Here is a 16,722-nt window from a genome sequence, read left to right as displayed (position 1 = left end):
TTTATGACAAACAGATTGCTGTGGAAAGAGTTGCACGGGCAGGAAACAGGAAATGCTCTATTCACCTCCTTTCCCACCAACCCCAAGAGAATTCCTTTTATTTTGAGAAGAAAGTAATAAAACCGTTCTGCCTGCCAAAAGTCCCCTCTACTGAGAGTTACTCTGGCTGGTGGTGCCACGCATAGTCTCTGCACGCACATGCCCCGTCTGGGCAACCGGTGGTCAACAAGGGCACACCGACGCCATGTCTGGAAACTGCTGTAGCCATCGCTTGGGTGTCATTTCCTTTGGCCTCTGAAATCCTTAGTCTGTCCTTCTGCTGACAGGAGGAAACGTTCCAGAGGCCTCCACCCTTCCCCTAACTGCCCGAGTCTAAGAGCAGCTACTGCTCATTGTCAGCCATGTTAGGATGCTCGGAGAACGCCAGGGGCCGCTCAAGACGGCGGCTGGCATCATCTCGGGACTCAGCACACCCATCTCGCTTTCTCATGCTGGACTCTGCATGCTAACTTCAGAGAGGAGAGGGGATCTGGGAGGACAAGACCACAGCCTGCCTGTACTGCTACTGCTGGCTAATGCAACGTTTGACATGAAAATTATCCTACATAAAAAAATAATTTCATCCCCCATAAAAAATTCAAGAATGCTCATAATTCAGAGGGCACAGGGAGTTTCAATACTTAGCAATTAGGAAGCCACAGTCAGTCCACTGGGCTTTGTCCAAGGACCCTTTTAACTACTTCAAAGTGACAGCTGATTACCAAGTAACTGTGTGGCTCACTTATAAAACCCTTCTAAAATGCATCGATCCTTGATTACATAAGCAAGGCCATTCTGAGAAGCCTTTTTAATCATGCATAGCCCATTACTCATAGCTGAGACAAACACTGCCCACTTCTTTAGTGTCTAAGTGGGTTTCTGTTAGTAAGTCTGAGCTTAGGGAAATGTATTAAGTATTTCAAGTCGATTCAACCTGAGAATCAGTTATTGTAAAACCTCTCCTCTGTCGTGGAGTAGCAGCAGTCGGTTGGAGAGTGCAGCCTTTGTTCGGAAAGCCGTCCTAGCATTCTGTGATCAGGACAGCAGCAAACATGGACTTGTTGACGGTTAGACCTTGTAAAGTTAGCTCACTAAGACCACACCCAAAGCAGCAAATGACCCTGGTGGCTTCCACTAAAGTACCCTAGGAGGAGCCATGGGAATTCCTAGCAGATACTAGTTAAGTTTTTGCAGTTTTCTGAAGACAAGGGTCTCAGGTAGAGCAAGCTAGCCTCAAATTCCCTTTGTAGCCAAGGACAATCTTGAAGTCCCCTCACACCGCCTCCACATTCTAAACACCGAGGTTACAGGAAAGGCAGCCACCCAGGGCTGCTTCTAGGTGAGGCTGGAAGGCAGACCTCGCCTGCCTCTGATACATCTGGCTGGCACCTGCTAGAGCTGCCACCTGAAACCTAATACTGGGGACATTCCCGCCAGCCCATGAGGACAATACATCCCTATCTGTCCTCAGCTCTAGGGCTCCTGTCCTCTTAATTCAGTAAAGACAAATGGCTGTGGGCAGGTCTAAGGCAGTCATTCCAAGGCTTCCAAAGACTGGAGTGGCCAAGAGAAAATAGTGGAACATGGGATTTCACTTTATCCACGTGACTTCACATCCCAGTGCTGAGGGCTCTAAGGACAGAGAAAAGCATCAGATTTCAGCTTAATTCTAAAAGAGTCAGGGACCACAACATTACTCTGTACAGAGCGCAGCTCAGGAAACCACATGTTCTGGGAAGAGAAACAGGAACAGGCCAGCCACAGTTAGCATGACTCAGAAAACCAAAGTAAAAAACGGCCTGGAAAGTACAATGTCCTTCACCAACGGGCACTTTGGCCGACTACCGTTGTCTAACAGGCACTAAGGTCCGCCATAAAGAGCTGTCCACAGGCTGGTAACGGTTTCTGTGGCAAAGACGCAGTATGGTCTGCTTCTTCCCTGTGCTCCGTCTAAAGCACGCGTTTCAGTCTCCAGGTGCCCAAACCACACTCAAGACTAGTAATCCATAAAACCCACACTGGGAGCTGTCTGTACCAGTCTGTGACCTCAGAACAGGTTCTACCCAGGAGAGAAGTGAGACGTAGCCAGCCCCGGTTCACACGTGACATTGGAGAGAGTCCTGGCCAGAGTCTGACTTCTCTTATGGCAAACTTCATGGGGAGCAGGGCGGTGGTGCTGACGGTAGCAGAGGCAGGGGGGATCCAGCTCCAGGCCAGACTGCGCTACGCAGCATGGCCCTGTCTCAAAACAGCAGAGAAAACTAACAGAAAATGAGTTTGAAGCTGAGCAAGCAGAAGCAAAGAAACATTTTTTACCTTCTGCTCTAGTGCTCTGTCTGTTCAAACCCTCACTGTTTCCAACTAGCGGCTTCCTAGATGGGCAAGGCTGCCAATGACTCTGCATTATACCCAGCAGTTCCGCTAAGGCTTGGTCGGTTGGTGAGTCAAAGTCACAGGCAAACTGCCCGTTCTGGAAACGCTATCTGCAGCTTCAGTCCAGGGGTGGGAGAGGCTGGCCACAGAGTAGGTCCCATCACAAACCAAAAATGCTCTGAGACCAAGGCCAGTCCGGTGGTGCGTATGCGGGGCCCCTCCCCCATGTTTCTAGGCACACACTCCCAACCTGTGTACACACAGCCCGGGCATGGATCCTCTACTACCAGACATGCCCAGGTCAATCAGGTTTGTCTTCTGACAGCCCAGCATTCGTTTATGAGACCATGCTATACCCAACACCAGGTGCAAAGTGTGCCCCAGGGCCAGTATGACGGACACGCTCCCTCGAGAGTGGAGGAGAGGAAGCCTGCAGGAGTCTGATCGGCCGTCACCGCCTACAGCTCTGCTCCACAGCTGCCAGCAGCTTTCCTTTCCTCCCCAAGGCCTGCTCCGCCTGCCCTCTGCAGCCCACCGTTCTCAGGGACCGAACCTTCATGTTCCATGTATAGTTTTAATTCTATCACTATGCTTTCAGGGATGGTCTGACTGGCCCTACAAGCAAAGCCCAACAAATAGTAAGAAAATTCCACAGGCTTAGGATGTGGTTCAGTGGTAAAATGCCAGAGTAGAACACTCAAAAACTTTAAGCACAAAGGAAAATTTCCTTAACTAAATTTGAAACTCATCAAGGTATGAACATGCACAAACATGGAAACATTACATCTACTAAAAATATCTGAGGGCTGCAGGGAAGGCACTGGGGTGACGCTACCCTTCATTCCAATGTACGATGGCCACTTACATTTGATTCAATATACATTAATACTACATGCATGCATACGTGTGCATGCGCACACGCACAAACACGCACTCACTTCTGTGACAAACCCTGTGGGTGCCTGGCTGTCCCCGCAGCAGCCAGCCTGTCTGGCCCAGTCCTTGGTGCCAAAACAGTGCAGTCTGTGCACTTCTAAACAAGCCAGAGCATAAGGGTTTCCTTGGGGATGGCTTTCCAGGGGACACTAGACTCCTTTCCTGTCCCCCTCAGTGTCCAGGGCCCAGACTCAGCATGTCTGGCCTCACATTTATCTTCATGCAGAACCCCAAACTGGTGTGCCTCTGCGTGTGTGTGTGTGTGTGTGTGTGTGGTGGGGGTGGGGGTGGGGGTACCGACAAGTGGAAAATGCAGTAAAAAGGAGGCAGGGGAGAATCAGGCCAGCACACAGCCTAGGAATTAAAAACCAGATAAGGATCTGAGCTGCAGAAGCCGTGAGGTCATCAGCCCAGCCGCACGGCTTCTCAAGCGAAGCAGCATGGCCATCGCCTCCCTGTCTTCTCATGAGGCCCTCAGACAAACGCACTTAGGATCTCGAGTGATTGTTAGAACAGAGCCTACTCCTCTGGTTGTGTGATTTGTGGCTTTTCCAGTTGTTCTGACAGCTTCCTGCCAGTGGTGACTGTATTTTGTGAGCTTGCCTTCTACTCCGTGGTCTTCCCAATGCGCTATGCTGTATGCAGCGTGGCACACAGTCAGATTTCCACAGGTCCAAAACTCTGACTTCTCTTTAACATTCAGAACCTCCACGCAACTAAGAATATCCAAGGAAAACAGTAATTTCACAGACAGCTAGAGTTCACTTTTTGTAACACGATAAAGAGAACACTGCACACTGTTGGAACCTTGTCTTTCTCTGGCCTCACAGTAGCTGTGCACTGGGAATCATACATGCTGCAAGGGCCAGAGTGAAAGAAAAGCTCCGTCAAGAATCCACAGCAACGACTTACCCAGCATCCACCTGAAATGCATATCAGCATCATGAAACCACGCTTCAGGACTCCAGGCCGGCTGCGAGGACACAACAGACAGGGTGACACGAGACACAGGGAGTTTGCTGCTGCTCTGAAGCAGAGTAAGGCCTGGAGGCAGACAGCTAGACAAACTCCATCTGTTGCTGCAGAGACCAGCACGCTCCCGTCTCAGCATCAGAAGGGAAAGCCCAAGTCACATGCCTTCGGGTCACCGACCTTTCTCACCATTATTGAAAAGGGGTCCTAAAAATGCATCCAATGTTTAGTGAAAGCCAGGGCACCCATATAACTCCCACCAGGCTTAAAAGGGGAACATACCTAACCCTTCCACAAGGTGACATGGGGTCCCAAGGTCTCAGCAGAGCTGGGCTCTGCTGGAAGGACAAGAGGACGCTGGCAGCATCAGACTCATTCCAGGGAGGGTGAGGATGGTCATCTTTAGGAAACAAAGAGGAAGCCACACCCAGGAATGCTGTGAGGACACAAAGGGCCCTGACTCACAGGAGCTCTGCATCAGAAAGCAGGCTGCTAGGAGCCAACTGGCCTTGAAGGTGTGGTGACTCATTTGCGGAGACACCCAGATTTCCAACTTTTGGAGCCAAAGTCTGCAAGATGGAGGACTAAAGGGTGACACACGCATATCTTTTCAAGAACCAGCCTGGCTGCACCCGTGACTGCACAGTAACAGCGGTGGGCAAGGGTGTAGGGATGCCGCTGGTGGGGACCGCTAACAGAGCACCTGCCGCAGGCTGAGCTACTCTAGCCCAGCGTTCCCAACAAAGGAAAAGAAGATACGTGTCTGGACGAGGGCAGCTACACCAATGAAGCAGTGTGTGTAACAACAGAAACTACAGCAAAAAACAAATTCCAAGTGTGTCTAACAATTGGTAAATGGATAAACAGAATGTAGTAAATCCAGCAATGCAATATCACTGCAACAAAGAGAAAACAAACCAAACTGCAGAGAGAGCGCTGTCTGAACAGCCCCAAACACTGTAAGACAGTTAAGCCATATATGAGTCAACTGCAATGAAGTTTCTAGAAAAGGCAAGCTATAAAGCCAGAAAGCAGAGAGCTAGGAATGGGAATGGGAACTGGCCAGAAATGGGCACAAGAACTCGGGATGACAGAGACTCTGGAACTGGGCTGTGGCGCTGCAGCTGCGGCATGCTTAAGACGGCTCCTCTCTCCAGTCAGACTGACAGTCAGCAACCAGTAACCAGACAACTTTCTTTCAATGCAAACTACCGCACACGTGCAAACTTCATGGCACATAAAACCTACCGAGCTCAACAGTCATTAAAAGACTCGACGCCGTGTTTTCTGGGCTCTGGGGCAGCCAGCGTCCTTCCTCTTCATATCAGAAAGAGCTGCTGAGGTGATTCCTCAACCCAGGATACTAACATGTTAGTTAAGGGGGCACGAGGAGACCAAACTGCACATCTGTTTCCAGATTCCTTCTGTGGCTGGTTCAAGGTCTCTTGGCTTACATACGCTTTTCTCTTCATGAACACCAGACTAACAGTAGAAACTGCAGCTGAAGATTACAGCAAGCTTTGAGTCCTGCTACCTTGTAAGCAGAAAGTCTATATTCTGAGATCATTCCCCCTTTCTACATGGTTTCATGGTATGAGCTGGGAAATCAGTTTGTCTCCCTTTTCTCATATACACGAGAAGCTGGAGTCTTCCACATGGACGTTCAGAAGCCAAGGGCTGAGAAGTCAAAACTTTCGATTTGTGGACACATGAGATGCTCAGACTTCCAGGGTCCATTAAGTCCATTTGCTTTCCATCACCAGAAAGACGCTAACTTTAAAAAATAAAAAGGGTTCCATTTTAGCTGTGTTGCTGGGAACATGGGGCACTTTCTCAATGCCAGGATACAATTTCCAAAAACTCCCAAGAGACTAAAAATCAGGAAAATTCTGGAACAATGGATCACCGCCGCTAATACTGAAACGTCTTAACTTCTTACTCTGTCTCGAAACCGAATGTTAAAACAGTAACGCAGCCAAGTGAAAAGACAGTGGGAGAGCAGAAGGGAGGAGACAGAACCATCGGTCCAGCACAGGAGGCACACAGAGTTTTGAGCAATAGACGGACGCTAACTTCACAATTTATTTGTTCAAGAAGACCATCTGAATGTTGGCGGCAGAAATCAAGTCCTGTCGGTTCTACAAAATAACCAGGGTGGAATGAGCAGAACACATCAATATCCTGCTGTCAGCCTGGAGACCCACACCTACTCCGCCCACCTTCTGAGATTTTCCTGCACCCCTGACAGGGACCTCATCAGCTTTCTTTCAGCATCTGCCTTCTCTAATTCCTTTTTGATAATCTTTACTTGTTGCCCCAGGTTTTCTATGTCATGAATATGAAATAAAGTTAGCAACAAAGTTGTCTAAATAAACAGAATTTGGTAAAGAATGATCAGAGATAAGGTCACATTTCTGGCCTATCCTGGTTCTTAAGTGCTGACAGAACTTGAGTGATGGATTCTAGTCCCACCTGCAAAAACAGAGGGCATTTACACAAGAAATGCATTCTCAAGTAAAAAGACCACCACCACTTACACATGGATCACTCAAAGCCCTCCCTATCAGTGCCTACAAATCAGGCCAATGTATTAAAATGGTTTCAGTTAATTCAGTTACTCAATTCCCCACCGTAACTTCCTGCTTGTGTGTGCAAAAAGCTGCTTTATCCAAACAAGGTCCAGGCATGAAACCTGAGTGTGGATGTCCTCAGGTGAAGCTCAGCACAGTGGCAGCCTTCATCCCTGCGTGTGCTTTTGTTATCTGCTGCAGACTGCTTTGTGAGTGGTGGCTGGTGTGTCCTGTGCTGTATCTTCCCCTCGTCAGAAACGACAGCTCGTTTCCTTGGTATTTTCCAGCAGCTTTTGACAGAGGGCTTTATGTACAACAGATTCCAGACAGTGTGATGGGTCGCTGGCTGACTTGAGCTTTCTACGTTACTCATTACTGAAGAATAGGTAATCGTTTTTCCGTGTATGTTCTCTAGAAGATAGAAACCCAGGGTTTTGTAGGAGAGAGAAAAACAGAAGGAAGCTGGAATTTTCCATCAGAAGCCCCCGTATTCTTCAGTTAATCCCCCCGAGTGGAGCAAGGGTCTCTCCTCTCATCACGTAGAGCCAGTGATGTTCCATGTCTCAGGAAGCTGAAAAGACACGAAGTCTCTACACTTCAAACATCCTGAGCAGAGTCTCGAGAGGACACCGGAGGAACGGATTCAAAGTACTTCAGGTACATCTCATCTAGGCTTACGTCTGCTCACAGAGAGTAGAAAACTGATGTTCTCAACATACAAACCAGGAAAACTAAGTTCAAAAGCCAAATAGCAACTGTGGGAAGTGACCCACAGTAAGGCATTTTAGAGGAAAATTTTTAGAATTTAAAGAAAAAGAAATCCAGGCACTCAGGTGGGAGGCAAGGGGGAGAAAGGGTCACTCTGAAGAAAGGGAATGAGATCAGAGAAAGAAGAACAAGTGAAGGCGAGGGCTAAGGACAGATCGGCAACCACACAGCTGTGACCCAGTATCGTCTCCACAACCCTTCCTGTGAGAGAGAAACACCAAATCAGCTTCCAAAAACCACAAGGCAGGAAGAGACATCACCTGAGAGTGACCTTATGGTGTGCAGAGTGAAGGGGACACCTTGAGGGGGTATGTGCTACCAATAGTGAAGGCATACACTTGACCCTCCTGGCAATGACCAAAACTGAGCTGTGTGGATCTCCAAGCGTGCCATGGAAAACAGCTGGTTCACCACGTCGTACACGATTACTTGGAAGTAAAAGCATATTTCAGGACACGTGATAAACGGTGAAGGAACAGAAATGGTGTCTAATTTCCTCCTTGCTCACATCACAGAAAGAAGGGTGTTTATAAAAAAGTAACTGGAGAACCAAACCAGACATTGCCCCAAACCCCCCAAAATGACAAAACCAATCCACCAATTCATACAAAAACAAGCCAAGCTTTAATCACTTTGTGTACTGGGCTCTCAGAGGGAAACAAAAGCCACGTCACAAACCCAGGGCCAAAGTCAGGTCTAGTGTCAAGGCTTTCTGCCTCCAAGCCCTCTTTCTAGAAGATACTAAAGAAACCTCCTCCAGAAACCCCAGATAATCTTGACCAACATATTTTCATGGATACTATCAGCAAGGAACAAAATAAATAGCACAATTTAACAAATTGGTAAAAAAAAAAAATTTCTGAGACAGAGTTTCTCAGTGTATCCCTGGTTATTGTGGAACTCACTCTGTAACCCAGGCTGGCCTCGAACTCACAGAGATCTGCCTGCCTCTGCCTCTTGAGTGCTGGGATTAAAGGCCTGTGCCACCACTGTCTGGCTAGATAAGTTTTCTAGAATCTTGCAGCATCAAGGTAAGGCTGTAACAGTAAATAGCACTTATGGGCTCCATCGTCTAATCAGTCATACAGCACTTATGGGACCACGTGAGTTCTGAGAGCTAGGGACTCGTGGATGAACTCAGAGCAGACAGACGGGGACTCGTGGATGAACTCAGAGCAGACAGACGGGGACTAGTGGATGAACTCAGAGCAGACAGACTCCGGCTGGCTTCTCTGGGCCGAATACATTTGTGTGTCTGCCTGCTCTAACACATGATGAATGGAAACAATGACAGGTCCTAACCCAAGGTGACACCAGTAGGTGCTACTAAAAATAACACATCTTATTAGTGCCATATGAGCCCAGGCACAAAACAGCGGCTCATTAAAATGCCCAAGCTTAGAGCGGCTGCCAATGAAAGCCTTCTGTCACAGGAATGAAATTAATGCTGCCTATAAAAGTAACTAAAAAGCCACAAAAAATGTTCCTCTCCCACCTCCCTTTCCAACCCAAGTCTTATGTTTTATATGAAAGTGGCTTTCATCTTTCTCAGCATGGAGGATTGGTGGTGGCTGGTATCAAACACACTAAAACCAGCACAAGTGCAATTATCTGCACTCTTTCAAGTGTTTCCAAAATACATGCTGGCTGAGACGCTCTTAATTCAGAAATGCGCGCTCTGTGCTGCTGGTGGTCGAGGCCTAACGGGAAGTTCAGATGCAGCCCGACATTTTCTGTAGCAGTCACTTGACTCGCTCACACCGCCCTCCCTAGGCAGAGGAGCTGACACCTTGCTGGTTGTGACAGGCTTTCGTGGGACACTCACATCAACTACTGTGTGTGAGGCTCAGAACTGCGCTCACCACGTGGCAAGTGCTGGCTACTGATGCGTTAACGGTTCCACTCGGAGTCTCTGAGTAAGCGGGTGAGGATGAGTGGGTGACTGTGGGTTACAAGGACCGTTTAGGGCAGGCTGGTCATTGTTTTAATTTTCCTGCTATGCCGGCTTAAAGCTGGCGGGGATTTTACCATACACAGAATTGTCAGAATCTTTTTCTGGTTTTAAATTGCAGATTCTTAAAAAGAATCAATCTATGGAACAGATGAGAATTTAATAACATAAAATTATACAAATTAAACTGTCTTTCTTAGGTTACAAAAATATATTTTATCAGCAATTTTTTCTTGGTTTAGCTTAAAGTAAGCAAAAAATGTCAAGAAACTTACATAATCTGATCTGACTTGAGACCTGCATATAGAATAATACATTTGTTAAGGACTTATAAGAAATAAAAGGGCAGGAGGAGGTGCAGAAACAAGATGCAGGTACCCAGGGGTCCCTCAGCATCCCTGCAACACAACTCATTGCACACAAACACACCTCTCTGCTTGATTTCTTTACAACCTCTCATAAATTATTCCGTCTCCCATCACTCAGGCACAGTGGGCACACAGGACACAAAGCCACTCACTGAGGAGGTGAAGAAGGGCGGGCTGGTGATTCATTAGAACCCATAAAGCTTTTCTATGGAAATCAAGCATCAATGAAGCTATTGTACGAGGCCATGGCTCTGCAAGTGTGGACTAGTTATAGATTCTCTCAGAGCAACAGCACTCTCAAACAGGCATGGTCACCAAGCCAGGGAATTCCAGGGGACCCTTGCCCCAGGTGTAAGGGTAGCTGCCCAAACCCACCAGTTTTCTGGGTGCAGGGAGTGGCTACCAGTTTGGGGGTGTGCTTGGTCACATGCTCCAAGTTTGTATGGGCTGGTTTATTGGTCTGAGCTCTGACGGCTTCAAGTGAAGCCTAACACACACCACTGCCTCTATATGCACAGGCAAAAGTAACTTTTTTTGTAACAACTTAAATACTGGTTTCCAGAATTACAACTGAATATAAAAGACCTTTGTCACAAAAGACAAACACGGCAGTAGAACATTTAAAGCCTGAACTACCTACCTTTAAAACATTCTGCATGTTCTCAGGGCACAACTGCCACAAAAGTGTGCAATGCACCTCAAAGGAGTAAATGGTGTTGAATATGCGAACCTCACTGGGTCGAGACACAGATTTAAAAATCGTGGTGAATTATCCCAACAGAGATTACCATGGATTGTATGGCTCGCGTGTGTAACTACATAAACAACAGAAAAGCAGAGTGAGAATGCTCCAAACTGTAGGGTTTCATCAGAACACACAGAGCTGACAGCCTGATCATTAGCCACAAACACCTCGTACTCTCCGGCTGTTAATAAGTCTGCACATTTCAATCCACCTTTCAGAAAACAGCAAGTTCCAAAGTTCTGCTTTCCAGGTTCTGGGGAGTGAATGTCAGCTCCCCGTGAAAGCCACGACGCACAAAGGCCGGCCCATTGCACCCTGGATGCCTGCTGCAGACATACCAGACGTGGAAGATGGCTTCCTGAGTCAGTCCAGTGGCCAGGAAGCTTCGGATCTCAGCACACACACCGAGAAGCTTTCTCCACGTCATCATCAGACGTGGGATTCTTTGGACTCTAACAACAGAAATTTTCTTTCTTTAAGGAGCACAATCTCACTGCAAGTGCATTTTCTTTAAAATATACTATTTCATAAGGTGCTGTTGTAATACATATTTTAATTCTTAGATTAAAAGATATCTAAACTTTGTTCACATGTATATGTCTTAAGATATCAGCCCTTACACTCTAACGGTGATACATAATTTGTGTTTAATCTTCAAGTTAAAAGTTGATGTGATTTAAAGCCAAAAGATCACGTAGCACAATCTACACACATACTTCTCACTACTGAAATCACAACTGGAACTGACCCCACAGAGCTGGCCTCGGACCGTCCTCGGTCGGCCACTCACGTTCTTGCCTTCTGGTTGCAAAATTTATTCAAACTAAATAATGGGCATTTGAAACAATAGAAAAGGGGAGAGAATCGGGGTGAATAGAGAAAGATTCCAGGAAGCGGAGAGAGGAAACAGTCATGAGAGAATCCAGTTACAGCCATGGACAGAGAGAGAGGGGAGCTAGAGCAACACAGAAATGAACGTCAAGGAACATCCCAAGAAGCAGCCCAGCAGAGAAGACAGGCGAAGTCCTCAAAGACGGTTCTCTGGCGAGAGAAATGGCCAGAAAGGGAAGCTCACGGTGGCCAGGAGAGTCCAGGGAGCGCTCTAGCCGCTTATCTGGTGTCACGGTCACTTAACTTACTGTTTGCTGGTTCACAGCCGAGCACAGGCAGCGGACTGTCCTGCTTCTCTGGCTGGGACAATTTCTTTAAGGGGAAAGCAAATGCGTCCTGTAAGAAGACATTCTTTCCACACGGCTCGCTCCGGGCCTGGCCTGCTGCCACGGCTGTTTTCCTGTCTCAAGACAGCCAGGAGGTTCTGTTTTTCACTGGGCAGTAAAAGCCGCATCCGCCTATAGACGGAAAACATCCCAGTTCCAGCGTAGATGTTAGTACAGGCCGCTTAGTCAAAGCTGCTCAGATCTATTCCGTAGTCCCATTCAGCCAAATCTACCCAGTCCAGTCCAGTCTAATCCAGGCCAACCCAGAGAGGCCTGAATGTGGGGGACACTTGAGGAGTGGAGGACAGGAAGGAGGACACCTGGCCAGCCCGAGAGAGGGCAAGGACAAAGAAGACAAAGGAGCAGATAGTGGCCAGGTCCAGAAGGAACGGCCTCACAAGCACACTCCCATTTTAGTCTTGCCAAACTGGCGAAAGCAGAAGCGCGCACGGTGGAGACACAGAAAAAACACAGGAGCTAACTTGCTTGTGGCCCAACAGACGTTTTCATTTTCATTTTATTTTAAGACAGGGTCTCTTTACAGGACCCTGGCTGTCTTGGAACTATGTAGACCAGGCTGGCCTTGAACTCAGAGAGATGTGCACACCTTTGCCTCTTGAGTGCTTGGATTTAAAGCATGAGTCACGAAGGCCAGGCTTAGCAGACCATTTTCTTCTTGAGTGAGCTGCTGAGGTTCCATCAGCAACAGGCTCACATCCGAGCCCTGGACCTGGGCTGAACTCTAAGCCAGTGTCGTCCTCATTTTAGAATTAGGGGACACACATCCCCTGGGCCCTGTGCCATTCGGATCCCATTCTAACGCTCCCGGGACACAGATCTCACGGCACACACGGCCCTTCAGAGGGCCTGCCCCCCAGTGTTAACACAAGACAAGCCCTCCACAGTGCCGGTGGAATCTGGGAGAAGCGGGGACAGGGACAAAACACATGGCCACCAGGCACATCCAGTGCCCTAAACTGCTACCCACATGGTCTCAGAGGAAAGTCAGAGGTGCAGCCTCCAGCAGGTCTACCAGGACACAGTGGCGGGCAGGGTGGCTGAGGGGGCAGCGCTGCTACTGTGCTCCAAGGTGGAGGCCTCAGTTGTTCTGGCCTCCCCAGTTCTGAGGCACAGTTACCAAGTATTCGATAATGACTTCTCCTTTTTCCATGTGTGGCTGATCTTATTTCTTGCCTAATAATTATACCTGCAAACATCTGTTCAAGTGCTAGGCACAAATAATGCTTTTCATTCTTTAGACATTTTATGATCTCACTCATCACTCACAAACCTTTTAAGAGTTCAACAACCATAACCTGCTACAGCATGCTAAGGTACATCCCCAAATCCTTCTGTTTAAAAAGAGTATTTTCTTACCACTGCTGAACTGAGTTGACATAAATGGCTTCTCTCTAACAAGGCGGGGTGGGGGGCACTTCTCAGACACTCAGGGCCCCTTGTGTGCGAGCAACAATACGCCTAGTTAACCCTGGTCTCCTCCAAGTGGCCCTGAGTGCCCTCAAGTGCACTCGGGAGCTCCACATCTTCTTTACTGTGAGCTTCATGCACGTTCTCAGACGCCACGATGCCCATACTAAGGCAACACATCACAGAAGCTGGCAGCATCGCTATCAGCAAGAATTTGGCTTCAGAGCCCAGTGACTCGTCATCCATCCCGGCAGAACAACACACTCCACTATTTTAGTCCCTTGGCGCTATTACCACCCCACCCCCAACTGCATAAGTATATTTAAGCAAAACTGACAAAACCAAAACATGCCATTAACATTTGCCCCCTTTTCAATAAGAAAGGGGGCTAATAGGTTACTCACCTGATTTCAAAATATTTACTTCACGATGAATCAAGTTTCCACCTCAAGCATTCATTCACAAGGGAGAGCAGGGAGCAAGGTCTATAAACTAACTATTAAAATTCTAAATTCAGGGGGATAAATTCACTTGATGGACAGAAAAGAAAATTGGTCCCGGCACCTCTGAAGTTGCCCATTTCCCACAGGATTCCGGGTCGGGGTTTGGCTGCGTGGGTGCGGGTACCGTTGCCTGTGGGGGTCCGCCGGGAAGAAGCTTTCCTTTCTCAGGAGGCACCGCGGCAGTGTAAGGAGCACCCGACAGGCCCCCATCCCGGTCACGGCGGACACCACTGTTTATCAACAGCCCACACGGGTAAAGCTTTCTTGCTGTAAATTTAACACAAACTCCCCAAACGCTATTTTAGTAGCAGAGACTGAATCCCGGGCACAAGGCAGCACACACTCCAGGAACCCCTCCCGGCAGCGCCCTCCAGGGCCCCTACCTTTTCAAAGGCGGCTTCTGGCTTCCCTCGTTTGCGTTTTCGGGGTCTGCGGTTCAGTCGGATCCATTTCGCCACCTGAAGTCAAAACCCAACAGCATTTCAAGAAGGCCGCGAGGTGCAGGCGTCCGTCTCACCTGGAGCACCGTGCGCTGCTGCCACCTCTGCCTGCCGCACTCACCTCTGAGCCCACTCGTCCTGCCAGCCCACTCCGTTTGCAGTCCTCGGCCTCCTGCTCCTCCCGCAGCGCCTGCGGGGAGAGCGAGTCAAGTTCACAAGAGCCTAGCGCCACAAGCGCCACCTCGGCCGGGCGCGGGGCGGGGCGGGGCCTGCCTTAAAGGTGTAGGCTCCCAGGTCCCCGCTGTTATTGTTCTCAGAAAGCACCCTCTGCCCGGGCCTGCGCCCCCATACGCCTCCCCCCACCCATCCATCCATCCACCCCCGCTTTCCCCCGCCACACACCTCCCGGTCCAGTCTGAGGCTGTGGCTGAGGGTTGGAAGAATCCTCCATCCCATCCTAAGCCAGGGTTCCGGAGGAAGCTTCCTGCCAGCACCTCCAAGGTGGCAGGTGACCTGGGGAGTCCCCTGTGCGTGTCTCCCCGTGGACCTGCATAGCACGTGGAAGGGGGGCGGTCCTGTTCCACAGTCAAGGATGGACTCGCCCCATTTTCCTCCGTTCTCCGTGCCAACCAGGCCTGAGGAAAGGCTGCGGTGCTGCCGGTACTGGCTGACTCTGACCGCCCTTTAACTTTATCGCATTTCTTTAAAGAAAGTCTGTCGGGCCCTCTTTATTGCTACTCCATCCTTCTTTCAAGATCAAAAGGTTTAGATCAAAGCCAAGATCAAACTCGGGACTTTAAATAGAAGCAACTTTGCCACGGAGTACTTTACACAAAGAGGAGCTGCTTAATGAGACGTCAGAGTGGAAAACTTTATTGTACCCTCCATTCCCAAGTACAGCCGGACCCTCATGTGGCCACTAAAGATGCCTATGTCCTAAAATAAACAACAGGCCTGCTCTAGTGGGGGATTCTTAGCAGTGTTCTTATTTCTAGAAACGCAAACCAAACCAAAAAACTAACTCTAGAACGTAAGCAGATGAAGTCAGTTTTGTACCTCATTACCCAGGTACTAAAATGTGTATTCATTTGCTAAATCCGTCACAACCAAGTCTATCCTCCTTTAAGAGGAGAGCACAGAACAGTTAACAATTTGGAAAGCCTGGAAGCACGCATACACGTAAACATATAAATTATCAACATGCATTATGCAGATCTACTTGATTTTTAAACAGAAAGAGAACGTTAAAGTGTTCAGGCCTCATGCTGCTCATAATTCAGGAATCAATATTCACTATGGCAGACACTGCTTTATTCAGTCATTCCAGTGGGTGTTTGCCTCCTTTAGGAACACTAACACAAACCGCTCAATGCAAAGGAAGAAAGGTAACTATTATAAACTAAGTTTACACAGACATCTACGAGAACCTGTTATGGCTGGATAGTATTTAAAGGTTTTTATTTCCCGCCTCATAATTTTCATTTGATTGTAATCTCAAACACACATGTGAGCTTGCTCTCAGATCCATAGCCCCACAGAACCACTGCTGATGAGAGCACAGATCTGGAACTCTGGTCATCCTGGCCCAGCACAGGGGGCACAAGGGCTCTGACTCCCTGAACTTCCAAAGCTGAGGTCCACTCTGCATGCCTCCCGCCATGTTCCCTTGTCCACAACCCCTTCTACAGGGAAGCCACGAGTGTCTATCCAAAGGAAATTACAATTCCATCTCTTTGCTTAACGGAAAACACACACTGCCTGCCTCTGGCTCTTAGCTCATGTATCACATCTGAAAGATCCCTCCTCACTATCAAGTTCAAATTCTAGTATTCCCCAGTATTCACCCTGCCTGTATTGGCTTCCTCCCCTCTTTGTCACTGAGACCCCATTTTTACAGCAGTTAAAATTTTCCAATCTCCAGAAAGAATATTATCTACCATTGCTACCGTGTAATCTATAAAATGCAATTACATTCTACATTTCTGACGTCTCAAGAGCCAGTGTTAAGATGCTGCAATTAAAGCCCACAGCCTACATTAGGCTCACTTAGTTTGGTACAATTTTTATGGCTACTTATTAATTTATCCTGTGGGTACATGTGTGTGGGAGCGTGGGCGTGCATACACCATGCCATGTGTGTACAGGTCAGAGGACAATTTGTCCAAGTCAGGTCCCCCCCCCACCTTGTGGGGTCTGGGGACAAAACTCAGGTTGTCAGCCTTGGCGGCACCCACCTTCACCCACTAAGCCATCTTGCCACCCTATTACTTATTCTTATTATTAACCGATCAAATGCCGACCTCCTAAACACACTTGGAAGGGTAACATCCTGTTGTTTTGTTCTTGATTTCTGTCTAAAAGTACTGCCCATCACACAACAAACATTCCATGTTTTAAAAGCGAATGGAACTG

The 16,722-nt window shown here is 48.2% G+C and overlaps 1 protein-coding gene across 18 annotated transcripts in view; it reads right to left on the bottom strand.

The window, feature by feature from the left end:
- Aopep (aminopeptidase O (putative)) overlaps positions 1-16,722 on the bottom strand; it is a 257,197-nt gene that overhangs the window by 50,700 nt on the left and 189,775 nt on the right. For 7 of the 18 annotated variants that reach the window (XR_007591941.1, XR_007591938.1, XR_007591940.1 and 4 more), the window contains 2 exons: positions 14,432-14,500; positions 14,254-14,328 (listed from right to left, as the gene is read on the bottom strand). Coding sequence is in view for 6 of the 18 variants with exons in the window: in XM_050143424.1 (XP_049999381.1) it covers positions 14,254-14,328; positions 14,432-14,500 (144 nt within the window). In the remaining 12 variants the exon portion in view is untranslated. Of the gene's footprint in view, positions 1-5,568; positions 6,095-14,253; positions 14,329-14,431; positions 14,505-16,722 lie in introns of those variants that run through there. The other 11 variants (XR_007591934.1, XR_007591936.1, XR_007591937.1 and 8 more) reach the window with 5 other exon arrangements.

This window comes from Alexandromys fortis, unplaced genomic scaffold, assembly GCF_014885135.2.
Source record: "Alexandromys fortis isolate MF-2015 unplaced genomic scaffold, M_Fortis_MF-2015_v1.1 scaffold_1, whole genome shotgun sequence".
Classification (NCBI taxonomy): domain Eukaryota; kingdom Metazoa; phylum Chordata; class Mammalia; order Rodentia; family Cricetidae; genus Alexandromys; species Alexandromys fortis.
This window is presented reverse-complemented; position numbering and strand designations above follow the sequence as displayed.